The 20438-nt window shown below is 36.2% G+C and overlaps 1 protein-coding gene across 1 annotated transcript; it reads right to left on the bottom strand.

Moving 5' to 3' along the window:
- Positions 1–1213: 1213 nt before the first annotated feature.
- Positions 1214–18988, bottom strand: LOC123525937 (R3H domain-containing protein 4-like). Its single transcript, XM_053537781.1, has 7 exons — positions 18838–18988; positions 15854–16026; positions 13550–13662; positions 12275–12440; positions 11825–11910; positions 10812–10953; positions 1214–7307 (listed from the first exon to the last, which is right to left on the bottom strand). The coding sequence occupies exons 1-7, from the start codon at positions 18894–18896 to the stop codon at positions 7195–7197; spliced, it is 852 nt and encodes a 283-aa protein (XP_053393756.1). The 5' UTR covers positions 18897–18988; the 3' UTR covers positions 1214–7194.
- Positions 18989–20438: the final 1450 nt, after the last annotated feature.

Consider the following 20438-nt stretch of genomic DNA (forward strand, 5'->3'; position numbering starts at 1 on the left):
TTTTTTACGCCTTAAGGTGGTCATACGCCGTCAGGAATGTCAGTCACTGGAAAGTTTTATAGACAAAGTACTTTAGCAGTTAAACGAAAGTACAAAACAAATGTCCAATTTTATTTGTTTCCTAAGAATATATATCCCTTGTTCTGATACAGTTCTGAGCTCAAACATTAAAACAAAGTATATTGTCCACAAAGGAACTGAATTCCATGTTTCCCTGCTTATCTTGTTCAAACCATAATTTTGTATGTATTTAATCTTGTACATACATTACTGGGAATAACTAAGTTTAAACTAATGAACAAATTTAATGTTCTGCATGTCTCTAGCACTGTCTCTGCCAGATTTAACATGGGAAACTTCCTGTGTAATTTTCCCTCTTAACAATTTCGAACCAGTAATGCGGCCATAGTACAAGAATGCTACCGCTTTTTGGATGTAATGACACAGAAATTAAAGTGTTGCGAGTAATGACACACCGACTTGCACAGAGACTGCTGTCCACATGGTTCTTGCATGCAATACATCTAACTTTCATGTTTCATTTGTGTACCCGCCATGTAATTCTAAGTTATGTGCCTACAGTCCATTTAGGGCTATCGCTGCATATTGAAGAGTTCAAAACAGCATAAGTAAGACACTACGATGCTTAAAAGTCGAAATAATGGAACTGTGATACCACGATGATGAAACACAAATCTACGACACTTTAAGAATAACTATTAAGAAAAGTAGTCATCGTTGTTTCGACTTTTCAATATTGTAGGCTCAAAAATTGCGGTGAATACAGCCGAAACACGCAAACACCTGTCATCGCTAGAATTATTTTTATTAAGTGAAATGGACGACGTTCAGTTTTTATTTTAGTTGTCGGTAGGGCACTTGCATGCGACACATCGTCTAGTTATCACGATCACTTGCGTCAGTCTCCATATACTCACAACATTAAGTACAGTGAGATTAAATACATTTAGATAGATTTTCACGTTATTGCGAATGGACACAATTATCTTGTAAATGTCTAGATCTCTATATTTATTCAATTCTCAAATTCTGTTATTTCCGAAATTTACAGGAAGGTGGACATTTAAGATAATCCAAGTCTGTCTATAAATAACTTTTCGGCGGATGCTTTGTAAATCTATCTATCTGGTTGCTGGTGTTGTCAAGGTAAGAAAGTAAAACTGGCAAAAGGGTTTGAAAAACAAAAGAAAACTTTCATGTTTTACATCTTTATCCTGACTCACAGAAATGATTAGCACTTAAAATGTATTGGGGAATATAATTGTTCAACTATTCAATATTGATTAAATAAGCGCAATGAAGAGAATCGTCATGTTATAACTCAAACTAGAATGTGTCTGTAGGACACAGGGTGTGCCCCCCACTGGTACATTTGTCACAAATAAGGGGCAATAATTCAAACGTTTGCAATCTTAATGGGGTATAGCCTCAATAAACATTTTATGAAAAGGGTTCATTATTCTAGGCCCTATACTTTTTGAGCTATGAGCATCACAAACAAAAAATCTACTATTTCTGCTATTTCAAGGGCCATAACTCTGTAATAAGAGTAAGATTCTCAAGAAGAATGCCAAGTGTGCAAGGCCACATCATGATAAAGACTCCTGCAAGGTTTCCTGAATTTACATCTAATACTTTTTGTGTTAGGCACATAATCAGGTGAAAAAGTGCATTTTGTTTACTATTTCAAGAGCCATAACTTTAAAAACAGGGGGTGGAACCAGCCAAAAAATGAGAGGTGTGCAAGTTTATATCATGATAAAGACTTATGCAAGTTTTCAACCATTTATATTAAATACTTTTTGAGCTAGGTGCGTCACAAGGTGAAAATGTACATTTTTGACTATTTCAGCGGCCATAACTCTAAAAACAGGGGGCAGACCCAAATGAAAAATAGGAGGTGCACAAGTTCATATCATGATTGAGACTCATGCAAGGTTTCATGAATCTATATCAAATACTTTTTGAGCTAAGCATGTCAGAAGGAGAAAATGTGCATTTTTTACTATTTCAGGGGCCATAACTCTAAAAATGGGGGGCGGAGCCAGATAAAAAATAGGAGGTGCGCAAGTTCATATCATGATTAAGACTCATGCAAGGTTTCATGAATCTATATCAAATACTTTTTGAGCTAGGCATGTCACAAGGTGAAAATGTGCATTTTTGACTATTTCAAGGGCCATAACTCTAAAAATGGGGGGCGGAGCCAGATAAGAAATAGGAGGTGCGCAAGTTCATATCATGATTAAGACTCATGCAAGGTTTCATGAATCTATATCAAATACTTTTTGGGCTAGGCATGTCACAAGGTGAAAATGTGCATTTTTGACTATGTCAGGGGCCATAACTCTAAAAATGGGGGGCGGCGCCAGATAAAAAATAGGAGGTGCGCAAGTTCATATCATGATTAAGACTCATGCAAGGTTTCATGAATCTATATCAAATACTTTCTGAGCTAGGCGTGTCACAAGGTAAAAATGTGCATTTTTGACTATTTCAGGGGCCATAACTCTAAAAATAGGGGGCGGAGCCAGACGAAAAATAGGAGGTGCGCAAGTTCATATCATGATAAAGACTCATGCAAGGTTTCATGAATCTATATCAAATACTTTTCGAGCTAGGCGCGTCACGAACTTCGGACGGACGGATGCAGAGACGGACGGACGCACGGACAAGACCAAATCTATATGCCCCCACCACTCATGGGGGGCACAATAATAAATAACATCCATCATCCGTTACCTCCTACTCACTAAAACGTGATTAAAGCATAACAGAATGGCCATAAATATTTTAAAGATTAATGTAACAATATTTTCTTGCCTACCTAGCGGGGAAAGTATACATTTATCCGAGCACGCGCCGGGGATAGATATTCCTGTCTTTCCCTAGGGAAAAACCTTGTCTAAAATAGCGTGCACTAAGGTGACGTCACACAGTACTGGTACCATTGTGACGTCATAAACTTTATAAATAATGTCAGGAAATACCAAAAACCTATTTGTCTCCACTGTCTATTTTGAACATGATAGGCAAGAAAAATGATCTAACATGTCTGCCTGTGTAAGACAGCTGTTTTCCCTACCCTCAGGACAGCATGGATAAAAAACCTCGCAAACGCTCGGTTTTCCATTCCACATTGTCCCTCAGGTAGGGAAAACCATGTCTTACACAGGCAGGCATGTAGCCTTATAAACTGCAGAACAAAACACACCAAAAATATCATTACATGATTTACATTACACATTCTTTTCATTTTTAAGAGACGTTTGTATAATTCAAAAAGGTATAAAACTTTGTCTTACTATCAAATCCCTTTAAAACCTACATGCAAATTTTAGAAATTGTGGAGAAACATAATTCTAAGATTACGTAGATAAAATGTACTGTCCCTTTTAGTTTCCATTTGAGAAAATCTTACTAAAATGCCGTTTTGTCAAAAACAAGAGGACCATGATGGTCCTGAATCGCTCACCTGTTCCCACATGACCCAGTTTTGAGTATGACGTGGTTTTTTCTATTATCTGACATAGTGATCTAGTTTTTGAGCTCATGTGACCCGGTTTTGAACTTGACCTAGATATCATCAAGATAAAAATTCTGACCAATTTTCATGAAGATCCATTGAAAAATATGGCCTCTAGAGAGGTCAAAAGATTTTTCTAATTTTAGACCTACTGACCTAATTTTTGACCGCAGTTGACCCAGTTTCAAATTTGATCTAGATATCATCAAGATGAACATTCAGACCAACTTTCATACAGATCCCATGAAAAGTATGGCCTCTAGAGAGGTCACAAGGTTTTCTTATTATTTGACCTACTGACCTAGTTTTTGAGGGCACGTGACCCAGTTTCAAATTTGACCTAGATATCATCAAGGTGAACGTTCTGACCAATTTTCATGAAGATCCATTTAAGGGTATGGCCTCTAGAAAGGTCACAAAGTTTTTCTATTTTAAGACCTACTGACCTAGTTTTTGATCGCAGTTGACCCAGTTTCAAAATTGACCTATATATCATCAAGATAAACATTCAGACCAATTTTCATACAGATCCCATGAAAAATATGACCTATAGAGAGGTCACAAGGTTTTTTCATTATTTGACCTACTGACCTACTTTTTGATGACACATGACCCACTTTCGAACTTAACCTAGATATCATCAAGATGAAGATCCATTCACAAGTATGGCCTCTAGAGAGGTCACAAGGTTTTTCTATTTTTAGACCTACTGACCTAGTTTTTGACCGCATGTGACCCAGTTTCGAACTTGACTTAGATATCATCAAGATGAACATTCAGACCAACTTTCAATCAGATCCCATGAAAAATATGGCCTTTAGGGAGGTCACAAGGTTTTTCTATTATTTGACCTACTGACCTAGTTTTTGAAGGCAAGTGACCCAGTTTCGAACTTGACCTAGATATCATCAAGGTGAACATTCTGACCAATTTTAATGAAGATCTTGTGATATATATGGCCTCTAGAGAGGTCACAAGGTTTTTCTATTTTTAGACCTACTGACCTAGTTTTTGACCACACTTGACCCAGTTTCGAACTTGACCTAGATATCATCAAGGTGAACATTCTGACCAACTTTCATAAAGATCCCATGAAAAATGTGATCTCTAGAGTGGTCACAAGCAAAAGTTTACGCAGGCACGCACGCACGGACTAACGGACGGACGACGGACGCTGCGCGATCACAAAAGCTCACCTTGTCACTTTGTGACAGGTGAGCTAAAAAAACATCTAAACATGACAGCAAAGTTTTCAAAATGATCAAAGTAAGTACAGACTACTTCAGCTTAGCCATTTCAATTAAGACTCAGTTCTCAGTGTTTTCAGCATCTGACCAAAAGTTATACAAGATAAATTGTCCTAATTTAGTTCCTTGATCAGACCTGCTAATACGCTGGATCAATATACAGATTTTCATAGAAAAATCTAGCTTGGATAATCTAAAATTGCAGTGCAGGTTTTCCAAATCTTCAATGCCATTATTTTGGAAAGAGTAAAACAAACCTGCTTTATATAATTATATTCATTAACTGAGTTTATATTCGTAATTAAACAAGAGGACCATGATGGTCCTGAATCGCTCACCTCTTCCCACATGACCCAGTTTTGAGTATGACATCGTTTTTTCTATTATCTGACATAGTGACCTAGTTTTTGAGCTCATGTGACCCGGTTCTGAACTGACCTAGATATCATCAAGATAAAAATTCTGACCAATTTTCATGAAGATCCATTGAAAAATATGGCCTCTAGAGAGGTCAAAAGATATTTCTAATTTTAGACCTACTGACCTAGTTTTTGACCCCAGTTGACCCAGTTTCAAACTTGACCTAGATATCATCAAGGAGAACATTCAGACCAACTTTCATACAGATCCCATGAAAAGTATGGCCTCTAGAGAGGTCACAAGGTTTTTTTATTATTTGACCTACTGACCTAGTTTTTTACGGCAAGTGACCCAGTTTCAAACTTGACCTAGATATCATCAAGGAGAACTTTCTGACCAATTTTCATGAAGATCCATTTAAGGGTATGGCCTCTAGAGAGGTCACAAAGTTTTTCTATTTCAAGACCTACTGACCTAGTTTTTGATCGCAGTTGACCCACTTTCGAACTTGACCTAGATTTCATCAAGATGAACATTCTGACCAATTGTTATTGAGATCCATTCACAAGTATGGCCTCTAGAGAGGTCACAAGGTTTTTCTATTTTTAGACCTACTGACCTAGTTTTTGACCGCACATGACCCTGTTTTGAACTTGACCTAGAAATCATCAAGATGAACATTCAGACCAAATTTCATACAGATCCCATGAAAAATATGGCCTTTAGAGAGGTCACAAGGTTTTTCTATTATTTGACCTACTGACCTAGTTTTTGAGGGCACGTGACCCACTTTCGAACTTGACCTAGATATCACCAAGATTAACATTCAGACCAACATTCATTCAGATCCCATGAAAAATATGGCCTCTAGAGAAGTCACAAGGTTTTTCTATTATTTGATCTAATGACCTAGGTTTTGAGGGCACGTGACCCACTTTTGAACTTCAACTAGATATCATCAAGGTGAACATTCAGACCAATTTTCATGAAGATCTCATGAAATATATGGCCTCTAGAGAGGTCACAAGATTTTTCTATTTTTAGACCTACTGACTTAGTTTTTGATCTCACATGGCCCAGTTTCGAACTTGACCTAGATATCATCAAGATGAACATTTAGACCAACTTTCATACAGATCTCATGAAAAATATGGCCTCTAGAGGGGTCACAAGGCTTTTCTATTATTTGACCTACTGACCTAGTTTTTGATGGCACGTGACCCAGTTTCGAACTTGACCTAGATACCATCAAGGTGAACGTTCTGACCAATTTTCAAGAAGATCTTATGAAATATATGGCCTCTAGAGAGGTCACAAGGTTTTTCTATTTTTAGACCTACTGACCTAGTTTTTCATGGCACGTGACCCAGTTTCGAACTTGACCTAGATATCATCAAGGTGAACATTCTGACCAATTTTCATGAAGATCTTGTAAAATATATGGCCTCTAGAGAGGTCACAAGGTTTTTCTATTTTTAGACCTACTGACCTTGTTTTTGCAGCACGTGACCCAGTTTCGAACTTGACCTAGATAGACGGACGCTGCGTGATCACAAAAGCTCACCTTGTCACTATGTGACAGGTGAGCTAAAAACAACAACAAAGCTTAAAGATAGGAACAAAACGGGCCATTGCAACATATAACATTCTTCTTGTAAGAGGTATTCAAATTCTTAAACTATTTTCTTCATATTCTTTTAGAAATTTAAATCCAGATTATCTGTTAAATGTATTTTAAACAAATACAATCATATAAAAGAGAAACTTAACTGCAAAACATATTTTTGTGACCATGCAGATCATGCTTAGGCCCCATTCATAAGGTTCAGGCTCAGATCTTTTTGGTTGGGCTTTTCCCTTGCATTTTTATATTTTCAAACCTTCTGATGGAAGGTGTATCTGAGTCTAATTATTGGCCAGTTCAGTTCCAATCATTTAATTACAGCAGTGACAACATGCATTTATTTAAAACAGAAAAAAAAACAAAGCCCTAAAATACTGGGGTGGAGTCATACAGAGTGAGTATACTCCAGACTATTGTCATGACGACATCTGGCTCTGTTCCAGGTACTGAGTAAGAAGAACTTGAGGCACTGTGAACTCCGGTTGTGGATTCTCTACCTGAGTTTGACGTAGACCATCACAGTCATAACCTGTGCATAGAAAAGAGCATTATAGGGCCTACCACAGCCTTAAAAAAATGACACAAAACTGGTAAAGATTTCTTTTTCGAATTACTTACTTTTCTTATGATTACATTCTCCTATGGGAAATTGTCAGGTCAATTTTTTATTACATGTTGTAAAAAAAGGAAACTTAAGCAATAACTAATTCTACCAGTAATTATATCTCCCTGTGGTACTATTTTTTGTCTAAAACTATTTCACAAGCATTAACCAGTATCAAATACCATGTAAGTATTAAATGTCTAAATGCCATTTTCTTGTCAATGACCAAAACTGTCGACTTATAGGTAAATTATATTTTCATGCACTTTTTATCCCCCGCCGATGAAATCGGGAGGGGGCTATTAAAATGGCGTTGTCCGTCCGTCCGCAGCCATTTCTCAGTAACTTGCAGGTAGAATTTCATGAAACTTGAAATAAACATGAACCAACATACTACGATGATGCCCGTCAAGTTTTTTTTTTGATTGGTCAATTTCCCTTAGAGTTATTGCCCTTGATTTAATGAAAAATGTACGTCCGCAGCCATTTCTCAGTAACTAGCAGGTAGAATTTCATGAAACTTGAAATAAACATGAACCAACATACTGCGATGATGCCCGTCAAGTTTTTTTTTTGATTGGTCAATTTCCCTTAGAGTTATTGCCCTTGATTTAATGAAAAATGTACGTCCGCAGCCATTTCTCAGTAACTAGCAGGTAGAATTTCATGAAACTTTAAATAAACATGAACCAACATACTACGATGATGCCCGTCAAGTTTTTTTTTGATTGGTCAATTTCCCTTAGAGTTATTGCCCTTGATTTAATGAAAAATGTACGTCCGCAGCCATTTCTCAGTAACTAGCAGGTAGAATTTCATGAAACTTGAAATAAACATGAACCAACATACTGCGATGATGCCCGTCAAGTTTTTTTTTTTTGGTTGTTCAATTTCCATTACAGTTATTGCCCTTGATTTAATGAAAAATGCCCAAAAAAGACTGTCCGCAGCCACTTCTCAGTAACTAGCAGGTAGAATTTCATAAAACTTGAAATAAACATGATCCAGCATACTGCGATGATGCCCGTCAAGTTTTTTTTGGGATTCAATTCCCTTAGAGTTATTGCCCTTTAACTGCTTAAAAATCCACAGATTTGTATATAACCAACCAATTGGTAGAATCACTAAACTTCTTTCATTCTTTTCCATGAACATTTATTATAAACATGTGAAGTCGTGTACCCACAACTGGTCACCACCTTGCCTTGGTCACAACCCTCCCCCACCCCCCTCCCAAAAAAAAAAAAAATCATTCCTTTTTATTATTTTTTTTTCAAACCTTCCATGAATATTTATCAACATGCAAAGTTGTACCATTCCCCCACCTCACTCCTTCACTCAGTTATGCCCACCACCCCGATCATGCATCCCCCACCCCATTTTTTTTTTTTTTTTAAATTTTCCATCAATATTTATAATCAACATGCGAAGTTTTGTACCCTCACCTGGTCACCCCCTCTAACCCCTCCCACACCCACACCAAAAAAAGCATTCATTTTCTGTTAAAATGATTTTGACTAATGAAATTATTTGCTTCTTAGTAACATCCTTAACTTTTTGCCAGATATTTTTTTTTGCCATTCCTCACCACAAACCCTTTCGGTGGGGGATACCAATTCATCGAATTTGCATGTTAGCACTTAAGAATTAACAAGAGGGTCATGATGACCCTGGATCGCTCACCTGAGTAATGTGAGCTATATGTTTCAAATGTCAAACTGATGATTTTTAGAAAAAATTTTGGAGACTTTCCGATGTACAATCAAGTAACCCCTGGGGCAGGGCCAGTTTTACCCCGGGGGTCATGATTTGAACAAAGTTTGTAGAAGTCTACTAGGCAATGTTACATATCAAATATCTAAGCTCTAGGCCTTCTGGTTTATTTTTAGCAAATTTATGATAATTTCCCTATGTACAATCAAGTAACCCCTGGGGCTGTGTCAATTTGACCCTGGGGGGTCAAGATTTGAACAAATTTTGTAGAAGTCCACTAGGCAATGCTACATGCCAAAATTTAAGCTCTAGGCCTTCTGGTTTATTTTTAGAAAATTCTGAAGATTTTTCTATGTACAATCAAGTAACCCCATGGGGCAGGGTCAATTTGACCCCGGGGGTCATGATTTGAACAAATTTTGTAGAAGTCTACTAGGCAATGCTACAAGTGAAATATCTAAGCTATAGGCCTTCTGGTTTATTTCTAGAAATTTTTTGAAGATTCTCTTATGTAAAATCAAGTGACCCCTGGGGCGGGGTCAATTTTAGCCCGGGGGTCATGATTTGAACAAATTTTGTAGAGGTCCACTAGGCAATGCTACTTGTCAAATATCTAAGCTCTAGGCCTTCTGGTTTATTTTTTAATTTTTTTTGAAGATTTTCCTATAGAAATCTATGTAAAATCAAGTGACCCCTTGGGCGGGGTCAATTTTGACCCCGGGGTCATGATTTGAACAACTTTAGTAGAGGTCCATTAGGCAATGCTACATGTCAAATATCTAAGCTCTAGGGCTTCTGGTTTTTGAGAAGAAGATTTTTTAAGATTTTCCTATGTAAAATCAAGTGACCCCTGGGGCGGGGTCAATTTTGACCCCGGGGTCATGATTTGAATAAATTTGGTAGAGGTCCACTAGGCAATGCTTCACACAAAATATCTAAGCTCTAGGGCTTCTGGTTTTTGAGAAGAAAATTTTTTCCTTTCGGTTGCCATTGCAACCAGAGTTCTGCATGGAATTCAATTCTTCGAATAATTTTTGTAGAGCTTCACCCAAGGAACATTCCTGTGAAGTTTGGATGAAACTGGCCTAGCGGTTTATGAGGAGATGTCGTTTAAAGTAAAAGTTTGCGGACGCCGGACGGTGAGTGATCAGAATAGCTCACCTTGAGCCTTTGGCTCAGGTGAGCTAAAAATGCTACATATTGCCATATGCAACTAGTCTTGTCAGCTTAAGTAGTTCTGCATGTTCAGATCAAAATGTTTTCTGCAATACAGAATCTGGTTAAACCCTGGTTACATACTAAAAAAATTCAGCAAATAAAAAAGATCACAATTTCAAAGACATTTTCGTGAACAGAAATTGGTCTATGATGTAGATTTTAATGAGTTTTCAAAGCTGTAAATCATCACAATGTCTGCTTTACCGTCAAATAAAATGTATAGGTTTGTGTGTCTTTTTTGAGAATATTTGCTCATAAGTCATCAGAGTTGAAGGCATTACCTGGAATAATTATTTCATGTGTCAACATTTTTGTTTTTTTGTGCTATTTTGATATACACACTGGATGACATTTTTATGCAGAATTACTTTCCTTTCCCTACTCAATTTCCAGATTTATTCTATGTAATCTGAATAAATGATCTTAAACCATCAAACATGCATAAGTACATGCATATTTTGCGATTAATTTGACAATATTTCAAAAACTGAAACTTACTTTTTGAGATGAGATCTAGGTACTGACAGAGGGCATGTAACATCATCCGTTCATAGCTACTTGATAACTTCGAGATGTAAATTGACTGTGGCCACTCCTTGAAGAAATTCACAATCTCTTCTTCCAGACTTACAAGTAAACCCTGAAATATCATCCGTAATATTAATGTACACTGACTGTGAAATCATTTAATTCACTTAATTCCGTGGGCACAAAATTTCATGGTTTTGGCCCAAACCACTATTTTTAACTAAATGCCACCTATAGGCTAAGTTTCATTTCAATACCTCAACCCATACTTAGGTTACTGAGCGAAAATGAAAAACTTGATTCCATAAAACCATCCACCTGTCCACCCACCCTCTTCACTGTTAGTGTTGAGAGAAAAAATGTAAGTGACCCTCTTAAGCATTACTTCAGGCAGGTGAAGTCAACTGGGTAGAACCAAATGACCATGGACAGCAAGCAGGTCAGGTAGATGGCTTCTTCATACGACAACACCAGAAGGGCTCACACTTACAAAGACAAGGGGCAACAGTCTTTGATAGAAAATCAGGGTCATGCAGCATTTCAAAGACAACCTGGATGATTTTCTAAACTGCAAACATATCTAACCGTAACAAGCCTCAAAGCGACCAGTCATGCAAGACAACTGATTCTAACCACTTGATCATAGAGGCCAATCTAAAACTACAACTCATTATTTATGTCGAGTTTAACGTAACATTACACTCACACTTTTTAGGTCACATGGTGACTTTCCAGTTTTTGTGAGACAGAGGAAGAACTCAGTTGCCCCACTGAGCATTATTTCATCAAGGACTGGTACCTGGGTAGAACCATTGACCTTCCTCAAGTCAGGTGGATGGCTTCCTCACATGAAATCATTCTACATCCCAAGTGAGGTCTGGAATCCACAGCATTGGGCAAGTGATTCGAAGTCAGCAACCTTAACCACCTGGCCATGGAGACCACCAATATACCTTATAAAACCAAAAAGTAACTATATATACCATTGGCTTATGTCTTCTCTTCAACATAGTCCTAATATTCTTGTCAACTCTTTGAAAGCACTCTTCAGCACTGAACGAAGGATGGGCTGTAACAGATATTGTTTTTCAAATTACACACATTTTTATAACACTGATTCATATCTAGAACTTCACTTCTATTGCCATAACTTATTAAGATTTGCAGCAGCTTAGAGTGCCAAACCAAAGTAATGTCAATAACACTGTCTGAAAAAAGTATATATTTAGGACTTCCTAACCTTTATGTTTCCTTTATATTTTCCTGCTGCAAAACATATATGCATAAAAAGTTTTCAATATAATTCAGAACAGAAAAAATGTTCAGATCTTAATATTATCAAAACTTACTTTTGATCTTGCAGTAGTAACTAATATGCTAGAATCAAAAAAAGACTTTTTGACAAAGTTTCCAGTCATATTCTAAGCATTTACCACTACGTTTGTCATCCATTTTTTCCCAGGAACTGTCAAGGTCACTACTGTTGCCTTCAAGGTCATTAGATTCTTCACTGCTGCCATGGTTACCAGGATGTTGAGCTTCTCCCTGCAGAAATTCTAGCTGCTCCTCCTCAGTAGAATTGACAAAGTCATTCCATGCCTGACAGAAATAATGTTCATAACAACTAAAGACGGTTTCATATTCTCTGGGTAATATAAATCCTTGCTGTTAACAAGGATGATATATTTTTGGCTTTATAAATTAATTTATTTTATATAAATCTTTTACCACTCGCCTCAGCTAAAGTATACAGCTCTAATAATAACTGGAGGCTGTATTTAGAAATACCTACACCCTGGTATTAATGTATGTTTATTTTGTATGGTTTTAAATGATAAAATTTATTTCATACAGAGATTTTTCAGCTTAAATGGCAGTGATAACCCTATATGCTCCTGCTGACAGATGGGGAACAGAGAAGAATCCCAATCTTCAGAAAGCCAGCTGAACAGCTTCCTCAAATAAAAGAATTCTGCACCCTTAGTAAAGATGTTAACCCACATTACTGAGTGGCAAGTGGTCTGAAGATAACCATTGAGGCCCTATCTTGATATTGATCAATGCTAATGCTAGTAAATGAGCTTTTATGGTTAGGTTTGAAGTTATCTTGTGTTTATAGACAATGTGAGTGAGTGAGCACAGGTTTTAACTCCAAGCAGGCACAAAAGATAAATCTGTGATTGCAGTTACAGTAAAAGTGCTACAAATTTAATTGGTATAACTGTAAATATTATTTCAAATACAAATAATAAAATCTCTAAGAAGATCCTTTAGAAGCAAAGAAGGCAACCAAGCACTGTAATAGCAAACTCAGTTTGAATGAGTTTGTTCATGTGAGGTAATAGAAAGTGCAACACCCACATGCCCCCTAGCACCAGCTTAAGTGACCTCCATGATCCCAATGGACCAGATAATATAACAACACTGAATCCAAGTAAGGGGAGACTTTTTATTGCTGACACACAGCACTTAAAGATGCTATTGAAATCTGTAAGAAGATACCTTGGAAGCACAGAATGCAACCAAGCAAATTAATAGCACTCAGTTTGATTAAGTCTATTCATGAAAGGTAATGGAAAGTGCAACACCCCTCATGACCCCTAGCACTGGCTTAAGTAGAATTCTATTAAACAGATATTAAATGGACTACATAATCCCAACAGAACAGAAAATACAACAACACTGAAGACATGTAATGTCAAATTTACCTTCATCTTTTCATGTTCATTGAAGAGTTCAGCAAAGGCAGATATGGACGGCTCAAAAATATTGAAATCTAATTCAATATCCTCCTTCTCTACCATGTTGATTAATTCTCTCACTGAAAATAAACAATAGAAATAATGTGAAAAAGTGTTGGTTTTAACTAATGGTTTGTGTTATTACTTTATATCATTCCTTTGAGGAAAATTTAATATTGCTGTTTTTTAAAGTGCAATATATCATGTGTCAAATTCAACAACCCTGTCTTTTAACAAGAAGTTAAATCATGTTTGTCTAATCTGTATAAAGTTATCTTTAAGAATATCCTGCCGAAGCATAGCATGCGACCAAGCCAAACGATAGCAGTTGGTTTAAGTCTGTTCTTGAGTGATAATGAAATGTGCAACACCATTCACGCCTTCTGTTGGTAAAGTTTGTAACTTGTGACTCAAAATCAGCAGTCTAACCACTGAGCAACAGATGGTACTGAAGACATTTAGCATAGGAAGAAAAGAGATGCACTGCTGTTATGAACATAGACACAACACAGTGCTTAGGCCTAAAAAAAATCTCTGTTTCCAGTAACATGCTAAAAAAAATTAGGGTAGGTTGGTTGGAAATTTTTCTTTTGATTATTTTTTTTATTAAGGGAGACTTTTCGGAAAATATTTTTTTGTCAAGAAATGAATAAAAATAAGGGGGTTATGCCTTTAGAGCATCAGTAAGCTGATTTCTATCATCACTGACCATGTTTAAAGCATAACAAGAGTGCCAGAATGTCACAATATACGCCCGTCACAGCAAATTTCTTTACTTTAGCACCTGTATTTGCAAATGGAATTTTAATTTTGTGGTTGTTTAGTAATCATTGTAAGTCATTTGCTTTTCTAAGTCCACAAAAAAACTCCTTACCAGGTAGAGATACATTAAAATACACCTAAAATTTGAAACTAACATCTATGTTGTACCACAGAAAAGTGGTCTTGTTTTTTCCCTACGGTCAATTATAAAAAAGTTACAATATAAGTTATTTATAGTAGCAACTAAGGGAAGATAATCTTATATAAAAAAAAAAAAAAAAAAAAAAAAAAAAAATCCAAAAATAAATTGTAAGTCCACACAAAAATCTTTACCAGGTAGAGATTGGTCAAAATACACCTCATAATTGGATGTAGCATGCATGTTGTACTACAGAAAAGTGGTCTCGATTTTTCCCTACGACTAGTAATGAAAAAGTTACAATATATTACAATATAAGCTATTTATAGTAACAACAAAGGGAAGTAATTCTAAAGAAGGGAACTGCGCATGACACTTCGTCTCATGATGGTGTATAATTGTGCCAAGTTACATCAAAATCCCTCCATGCATGAAGAAGAAATGCTTCGGACAAAGTCATTCTTGTATCTGACCTTTGGCCTCTAAGTGTGACCTTGACCTTTGACCTAGGGACCTGGTTCTTGCGCATGACACTCCGTCTCCTGGTGGTGAACATTTGTGCAAAGTTATATCAAAATCCCTCTATGCATGAAGAAGAAATGCTCCGGACAAGGTTTTCATTCTTGTATCCTTTGACCTCTAAGTGTGACCTTGACCTTAGACCTAGGGACCTGGTTCTTGCGCATGACACTCCGCCTCGTGGTGGTGAACATTTGTGCCAAGTTATATCAAAATCCCTCTATGCATGAAGAAGATATGCTCCGGACAAAGTTTTCTTTCTTGTATCCTTTGACCTCTAAGTGTGACCTTGACCTTACACCTAGGGACCTGGTTCTTGCGCATGACACTCCGTCTCATGATGATGAACAATTGTGCCAACTTTCATCAAAATCCCTCCATGCATGAAGAAGACATGCTCCGGACAAAGTCATTCTTGAATTTGACCTTTGACCTCTAAGTGTGACCTTGACCTTAGACCTAAGGACCTGGTTTTTGTGCACGACACTCCGTCTCATGATGGTGAACAACTGTGCCAAGTTTCATCAAAATCCCTTCATGCATGTAGAAGATATGCTCCGGACAAAGTCTGTGGACGCCGCCCGCCCGCCATCCCGCCCGCCAGGGGCGTTCCCATAATACGTCCCGTTTTTCAAACGGGCATATAAAAAGTGCAGTTTTGCAACTTTTTCTTAAAAAGTTGAAAAAAAAAATTCTCCAATGCCATAAAAACATTTCGGGTCGGGCCAAAAATTTAGGGTAGGTCAGGATACCAGAAACGAACAATTTTTTTTATGCCTTACCATGAAATCTTCAACATGGATCACAATAAAAATTCAAAATGTTCAGATATATATGAAGTTTTCACTTACAGTTGTCACATCTTCTAGCCTGTTTCTGCCCCTTCCTCCTACTGTTAATGTGGTCTGAGATGCTTGTCTGCATACTATGTATCTTAGGACGGGGTGCCTTTCTGCGTGGCGTGGAGACTGGCTCATTTGTAATAGACTCATTGTCTGATGAACTGACAGGCTCGATAATGTGTCTGAAATGTAGAGCTACCATAAACACATTGAGACATTTTTTGATAGGTGATATCTTGTTTCCATTGCACTTTTTACACACAGACTTTCCAAATGAATGAAATAGATAGATTTATTCAGGTATAAGATCATATACACAAAGGCCTAAAAAAAAAATTCTTTGTTTCCGGTAACATGCTCAAAAAAATTAGGGTAGGTAGGTCGGAAAAATATTTTTTTTTTGGAATTTTTTTTTATTAAGGGAGACTTTTCGGAAATCATTTTTGTGTCAAAAAATGATTACAAATAAGGGGGTTATGCCTTTAGAGCATCAGTAAGTTGATTTCTAACATCATTGGCCATGTTTAAAGCAGAAAAAGTGCAGTTATACAACTTTTTGTGAAAAAGTTGAAAAAAAATTTCTCCAAGGCAATAAAAACATTTAGGGTCGGGCCAAAAATTTAGGGTAGGTCGTGATACAGGAAACAAACAATTTTTTTTTACGCCTAAGTAAGATACAGTTTGTAAGATATATAAAACTATGCAAACATTTCCTAAAAGTAACATGTGACTTACATTTACATAGTATTGCATTATAACATAGATAAAAACCATGAAAAAATGCTACTTTTGAATGAAATGGCCTACCCTTTCTGATATTGTAAAGATGTTGACAACTTATCAGTTTCATTTTAACATAAAGAATCTGCTACAATTATTGTCTGATTCACATGAAGTAAACCTACATACATTTATTCCAACTAAATTTATAGCTTGTTTTCATGCTCTTGTTATTTTTGTTTTTGCACGATAGTCATGTCAGCTATTTTCATCATTCGCACAACAATTATGCCTGGAAAGTCATGCAGATATTTTTGTTATCCATACGACTGAATATATTGAGTGTATTCATATACAACTTGAGTTAAGCTTTTCTGAAGATTTTCCCCTGCATATGCTTATCAGATCTCGATAGTATCTATTATTTGACAATTTTTGGTATGCACCTTCAGGTAAATTAACAACCCAGGACAGTATGCGATGTTATTATTATGTTGAATAACAATTATGTTGAATAACTCAAGTTTGCTTTATAAAATTAAAAACGTAATATGTAACATGAACAAGTTTTCTTTGGCTTCTTTTGATTTATTTGTTCCTCAACTGATGAATTAACTAATTAATTCAACTAACAAAAAACAGTATGTAATATTATCATATGTTGCAGTGTTGATTAAATACCTACTTAATGTCTATTGATTTAATATCTTAAACAATGAACATAATGCTTCCTGTCTTAAAACTCCGATATGCCAAAAATAGAAATGCTACCGAAACACCTGTCAATGCGGATAAGGATACTCATCGGCACGGCCATCGTGCTAATAAGAAAAATAATCAGCATGTCGTGCCAATAGACACTTCCAAAATTAAAGTGAAAAGCGACTAAAATATTTTGGAGAAAGGCTGAAAAATGACTACTTAGTATATAAAGGAATGCTATTTCAACCCTGGGCCATTTCGACCCCAAAAATAAAATTTCCTTGGACAATTCGACCCTAAAGACATCTAGGGACCCCCTAGCCACTTCTTTTTGTTTATGAGGAGTCTCAGGTCAATAATGACTTTATAATACACGACATTGTAATTAATATTGTCGATTAAAATGTATGATTACATGATCATAATTACTATGTGAGGCTAATTTATGTCCACATAGATGGGGTCGAAATGTCCTGGGGTTGAAAATTATGTCTTGGGGTCGAAATGTCTTGCTAGTCTGTAAAGGATTGGTAGATCTACATCTACATCTACATGATACTTCCAACAATCATTAGCGATTATGACTGGAAGGCGCTTGTCTTGGCAGTGTTAAAAAATGAGAAAACTCATTAGGTGCAAAGAATAAAAATTACTACAGGTGCTAAGTTAAAAACATAGTGAAGGAAGTTACTGCAGATGTACAGTAGCCAGCCGCTCAGCAAATATGTTGAGGCTGGGGCTGGACTGTACATAGTGAGAAAGGCCATTCCATAATCTGATTGTACGGGGGAAGAAGTATTGAGTACGGGACTGTGGAATTAGGTAGTTAAGGTTTCTGGTTGGAGTTAGATGGTTATGGTCGACGCATACATGATTCGTTCGGATTTTGTAAAAATAGATGAGAGAAGATTGTATGCGCCGTTGATCTAAAGTTTGCCAGTTTAGGGTGTTAATCATCTGGGTTACACTGCTTGTATAATTCATAACTTTATCATGACATCACAGAACATTAGGGGTTCTAGCTGACCAATCAGAGAGCTGCATTTTAGAGTACCTGCCAGTTTCCACTTGGGTATAACGAGGTATTTTTACAATGAACATATAGTGACTTTAGAAATAAATATCACACAATTTAAGAAATCAAATCAAGACTTTTCACTGCACATGCTCCAAATGATGCTACAAACAACAAAACATTGAAGTTTCATTGAAATATTATTTCGATTTGATACCTTTATTTTAGTTAAAACTTCGAGATTTTATACAGGGAGTCTATGATAAAGTCCGAGTAAAATGTAATCAATGCCCAAGTGAAATAAGTATCATTCCACAATGTTTTGGACATGTTAAAGTTATGAATTATAGTCGTTAAAGATTAACCGTGCAGCTGATCTTTGTACTTTTTCGACTTTGTATGAGAGGGACTTTTGCCAGGGGTGCCAGATGGATGAGCAATACTCGAGTTGTGGACGGACATAGGTGTTATAGGCTTTCTCTTTGACCTTTTTGTTTGTTGTCTGAACATTTCTTTTGATGAATTTAAGAGAGTCTATAACGATATTTTTTCTTACTCCATATCATCCACTGTCCCATAACCAAACAAATCTTTGCTTCCTTTAATAACACCCATGACTGCAGACAAAAATAAATAACGGAATCAGTCAAAGTTGTGCAATAACCTTTCAGCTGTCAAAAATTACAAATGGTGGTAAGTCTGGTACTCTATTTATCGAAACTCCTGGGTACCAGCAAGTTAAATGGTTTTGTGCTGTATATGCCGTACCATACCGTACACTCCAGATTAAGAACAAAATGCTTATGGTGGCGGATTAGTTTCCTACATACGTAGTGATATCCCAGCCAGACGCAGAAAAGATTTAGAATCGAACAATTAAGAAAACATTTCTTATGAGGTAACATTGAATCGTTCAAAATGGCTTATTTTATGTGTTTATAGACCACCAAATATGCATGAAGATGATTTTATACAAAGTATTTCAATCTCACCAGACAAGTGTATATCTTTATATGACAATTATATGTTAATTGGTGATTTGAACTTTGACCTTTTGAATGAAAACAAAGGAAGTCCACATTTGTAAATTTAATGGAAATGTTTGACTTAAGGAGGTAGGTTATCTTGTTACAAGGGTAAATTCAAATTAGTTGAACCGCATCATTCTTTTGTATTTCGTGTAATATGAAGTTTTAACTGCTACAATCTCAATTTCGTTTGTCTCTGTCCCTTCAAGTTCATTTTTTATCCAGGTTTGAAGAACATGACCCTCCAATTGTATTTCATATTGAAAGAAGAAGGAAAATACGGATATTTAACACTTTTCAGTGTATTTTAATTTCATTGATATCCGTAGAAGTCTGCATAATTCATAATTTTACTAATATGCACGTTAGCTTTCTAATATAAGCTTAAAATGTATATGTCGCGGGGCTCGTGTTTCCATGGTAACGCATTTTCTCTCATTTTTAAACAACTATGTATAAAAATAGGGGTTTTCGACGGCTTCCGTGCCATTCTGTTAATGACCAACATGGAATATTTGGGTAATATTATTAGCAAAATACCAAGCACTTTACATGGTATCCTATTTTTCTTAAAGTTTAAAGTAACCATGGCAACAGGGATGTTTAAAATAGCTTATATCTTGATTTTTGTCGTAATTTCTTATAAAAAGTATTGAATAAGATTATCTTTCTAGTTGATGTAGCTTTAAAACATATTATTTCTGACGTAAGTTATATTTTCGTGTTATTTGCATTTATTCAAACAAATTTCACAGCTTAGAATACTTACAGCAGTAACCTTCGTCCTGAATTTTTCATGGAAAAATCGTCCAGCATGCTGCTATTATTCTCATGGATATTGTTGAAATGAAAATAAAAAGCCGAAGCTGTGTTTCTTAAATAAACCAGTGTCAACGCTTTTAAATTTTACATTTAGATACATAGGTCACGGGCTTCGTTTCCATGGTAACATCAATTCAATTCAAGAAACCACAGTTTTCTACTGAAATTTGAACAATTTTAGATCTTAGTTTTAGTACATAAGTAACAAATTATCAACGGAACCTGAAAAATAGGTATTACAAATCAAACTGCTAGATTTTCTATTTGAAAATGACCGTAACAAGTAACCTTTCACCCAACTATATCC

The sequence above is a fragment of the Mercenaria mercenaria genome, chromosome 3 (assembly GCF_021730395.1).
Source record: "Mercenaria mercenaria strain notata chromosome 3, MADL_Memer_1, whole genome shotgun sequence".
NCBI lineage: Eukaryota > Metazoa > Mollusca > Bivalvia > Venerida > Veneridae > Mercenaria > Mercenaria mercenaria.

Excerpts from the sequence above, each read along its gene's own strand:
- LOC123525937 (XM_053537781.1), bottom strand. The coding sequence starts at position 18,896 with ATGGGTGTTATTAAAGGAAGCAAAGATTTGTTTGGTTATGGGACAGTG. Across the intron at positions 13,663-15,853 it reads GGCTAGAAGATGTGACAACT|TGAGAGAATTAATCAACATG; the intron begins GTAAGTGAAAAC and ends GTTTATTTTCAG. Across the intron at positions 10,954-11,824 it reads AGAGAAGACATAAGCCAATG|GGTTTACTTGTAAGTCTGGA; the intron begins GTATATATAGTT and ends ATGATATTTCAG.